Genomic DNA, 3,987 nt, shown 5'->3' on the forward strand with positions numbered 1-3,987 from the left:
TTTATTGCATCTTTTGAGAGTTTAAACTTTTGCAAATATACTTTTATATCCTTGAATCTAATGAGAGTTTTTCTATTTTGCTTTGTCTCTCGCCATGATCGAATAAGAATGGATAAGAGATTCGTGGAATTGACGTGAACTATATTTCTGGGAGCAAACTCTAAGCGAATATGAAGTGCATAGATACAAGTTATGCTTAGAAATAAAAGACAATTTTGAATCGACTTCTTCTACGAACAAGGAAGCTAGATTAGAGGTTAACATTGGTGTTTGGTTTACCTCACATTCTAAGGAATAATGTAAAATTCCAAAGTAACATTCCTCAATTTGGATTAAGAAGATCATACATTGCAAATAGTTTCAAGAAATCTCAATACTACCTCTTCCTTAATTAATCTTACATTTTCTTCATAATGTCAAATTTTTTTTTTGACAATTTTATTCTCATTTTAATAACTTTTGATTCACTTCACTTAAATGAAAAAATAAAAATAAAACTAATTAATCAAAAATTCTCAAATACCATTATAACTATATATTTATTATTATTATAAAAATAACATGTTATCTATTATATTACATTCTGATTGAATGTTACTTTTATAACAAATACAATTTTTTATTACTTTGATCATAATTGCCCTTAAGACCTAACAAAAACCTGTTTTAGTATTTTTTTATTTTTATTTTTTTACTTTGATAAAAGAGAAGCCTTATTTGTTTATTACTCTTCACAATTTTAGTTTATGTATGTGAGAAAAAAATATAAAATTAATTTACTAGAGATATGCATTCATTTATCAATTACAAAAATCCTTTATACTTCAATGTAAAGAATAAAAGAAAAGATGTAAATTCTAAGGGTACAATTTAGTAAAATATTCTTTTAAATAATTTTACAATTCTTCAATCAAATAAAAACTCTTACACTCCAATCAAATAAATCAATAATAATTTTTTTAACATTAATCTCATTATATATTCTTATCATATCTGCTCTTTTTGATACAATGCCTAGAACTACCTATAGCTTACTCACGTCCTCCTATACCGGCAACAATAGAGATGCCAATTGAACTAGGACTCAATCGACAAATCAAAAATAAATTTTAAATAAACACTAGTTAAGTATTTTTTGGATAAATATTAAAATTATACATAAATTTAATGTACAATGTCATTCATGAATTTTAACTTTATGTGATTTCATACACGGAATTTTAATTTAATTTAATTATCACAAATCATTAACAACATTATTGAATTAATACCATTTTACTTTAATATAATATATATTCGAACAATTATATTAATCTAATATGAAAATAAATGTATGTATTTGTTTATTTAAATGTATATAATTGAACCAAAATCAAAATTTCATATATACATATGAACCACAATTCAAGTTTCATATATATAATTACACCAAATCAAAATTCATATAGTAAATTTTACATTACACCAAAATTATTTTATAAAATTGATATTTATCCCTATATTAATATAAGATGATAAAATTAGAGTATGAGGAAATTTCAATGTTGGGTTCATATGATATAGAGATTAACAACATACCTTGAGTAAGAGGAGATTTCAATGGTGGGATTGCTTCGTAATAACTTCTAGTTTTCTTTTCACATTTTGTTCGCAAGTGTAATACGATTCCAACTTGAATACAATATACTTTTAACACTACATCAAATATTTATTGATAAAATAATTAGTTTCATTTTAATTCATTGAGAGGAGCAAATAGTTTGGGTAATTTGTGAGTTAAGTCTTGTAAATATTAGTATTAAAGAAGGGATTAAGCATAGCCAAGTCTTAAACATGTCATACAAGGTAGGAGGAGTGTTACAGAAAATGAATTCTAAAAATTTCACAAGCTGTCATAAACATACAATATTTCAGAGTGGTAAGAACCCTCTCCTGAGTTTCCTTAATGAAATCTAGCTTGAATTCATACTTTCTTTCATTGAAAACCCTTTGATGTTAAAGCTGGAAAGAATACAAGTTAGATCTGGATTTCAAAATTTGAGAGGTCATGAAGTGCCATATATGTGTGGAGCTTACAATTGTGTACCATGTTGCATGGCATCAAAATTCTTTTGCAACCATTTAACTTGGTTTTCCAATCCAGCATCCCTTAAGGCATTCATAGCTGAATGATATAGCCTTCCATCTAACTCAGTTCCTTCAGCTTTCATGTCCTGCAGAAGCCTCACCAACTCATCGATCCGACTTGTTTTCGAGAAAACTCCCACCATGGTGCCTGCCATTGCCTTATCGATCGATCCCCCGTTCAATCTAAACTCCTGGTAGAATTTCACACACATTTCGCACTCCCTTACCCGATTGTAAGCGCTAATGACGGTCGTGTAGCTGACTTTATCCGGTGCCAGCTTCCTTCGTTTCATCTCCTTCCAAAGCTTCTCCACCTGTCTCAAGTTCTTCACTCTCCCATGCATGTCCATTAATGAATTGTATATCCATACATTTGGTTGACACCCTTTTGCTTTCATTTGAGCTAAAACCTTCATTGCATCTCTTATCATCCCTGCTTTCCCATACATTGCTATCATGCTAGAGTATGCCACAACACATTTGTCAAACCCCTTCTGCTGCATCTCCGAAAACATCATTTTGGCTTTCGTGTTGAGACCAATACGACAGTACGCGTTTATGATCGAGGCATACGTTACCTGCCCTGGTTTGCAGCCCTGCAATATCAGCTGCTCATAAACTACAATAGCAGATTGAAACCCTCTCCTTTTGGAGAATCCATTGACAATTGTACAAAAAATACAATCAGAAACCTTTACATTTGCATCATTCATGACCCTCACAACATCCAAAGTTTTCTCTAATAACCCTTCTTCTATATACATCAAAGCAAGCTTCAAAAACACTTCTGGATCCCTCACCATCTTCCTCTCTTCCGCCTCTTCGAATAGTTCTTCGACTATGGTTATATCGCGGATGCTCGCGAACGAGATTATCAATGAAGAGTAAACCAAAGAACTCACGAAAAGCCCTTTCTTCTTCATGTCTCTGAAATATTCAAGAGCTTCATAAGGTCGACCCGATTTCGCCAACGAGTCACATAGGATACTGTATGCACGAGGTGCAAGTGGTGTCAATTTTAACTTGCTACTTTCAAATTCATCAAATAATGAAGAAACTTTGTCCATATCACCAATTCGGTGATAAGCTTCCATTATCTGGCAATAAGATTCAGAATCCTGAGAAATTCCATTGGATTTCATTGTTTCGTATGCAGCAATTGTGCTTCTAAACATATGCAACTTGTTATACCCCGCCATTGCAGAATTAAACGCAATGACAGAAAGTTCCTTATCTGATTTAAACGCTTCAAGCAAAGCCTCCGCAACCATGAATTTTCTAGCTTTAACACAAGTATTAATCAATCTAGAACAAGTATAAGCATCAGGGAAGACCTTGTAATGTTTAAAATCAAGTGAAAGAGACACAATTGAACCCCATTTCTTGGATTGGACAAAGTACCTGATGAGAAGCTTTAACATTTTTTTCTCTGGTATGAACCTTGGGTTTTCTTTTGCTTTCTCATAGAAATCATATGCAACATCCTCACTTGGAGTATCTTGCAATAACCCACACAACAACCCATTTAGATTATCAACATCAGGATCATGAAATTTCAGGCCTAACTTGGTGATGGGCACATTGCTGGTTGATGATGATGATGATGCATCTTCCATGATAGCAGATGGGGAATTACATGAGGAATTGATGTGGAACAATGGAATGTTAGAGGTGGGGAGTGAGACAAAGTGAAGGGTTTTGTATGGTGAGAAAAAGAGAGCAGATTTAGATTTTCTGGGTTTTGATGTGTAGGAATCAGTTGAAGCTACGGACCAGTCAGGAGAAGAGGAGATGGCCATGTCCGTTTTAGATTTTTTTTTTTTTTTTGAGGGAGATAAGGTTAATGGGAACTGTTGGAAA

The 3,987-nt window shown here is 32.4% G+C and overlaps 1 protein-coding gene across 1 annotated transcript; it reads right to left on the reverse strand.

Moving 5' to 3' along the window:
• Positions 1-1,817: 1,817 nt before the first annotated feature.
• On the reverse strand, positions 1,818-3,987 carry LOC108454678 (pentatricopeptide repeat-containing protein At5g13770, chloroplastic). Its single transcript, XM_017753210.2, has one exon. It carries the CDS (start codon positions 3,924-3,926, stop codon positions 2,073-2,075), a length of 1,854 nt encoding a protein of 617 aa, XP_017608699.1. The 5' UTR covers positions 3,927-3,987; the 3' UTR covers positions 1,818-2,072.

This window comes from Gossypium arboreum, chromosome 9, assembly GCF_025698485.1.
Source record: "Gossypium arboreum isolate Shixiya-1 chromosome 9, ASM2569848v2, whole genome shotgun sequence".
Lineage (NCBI taxonomy): Eukaryota > Viridiplantae > Streptophyta > Magnoliopsida > Malvales > Malvaceae > Gossypium > Gossypium arboreum.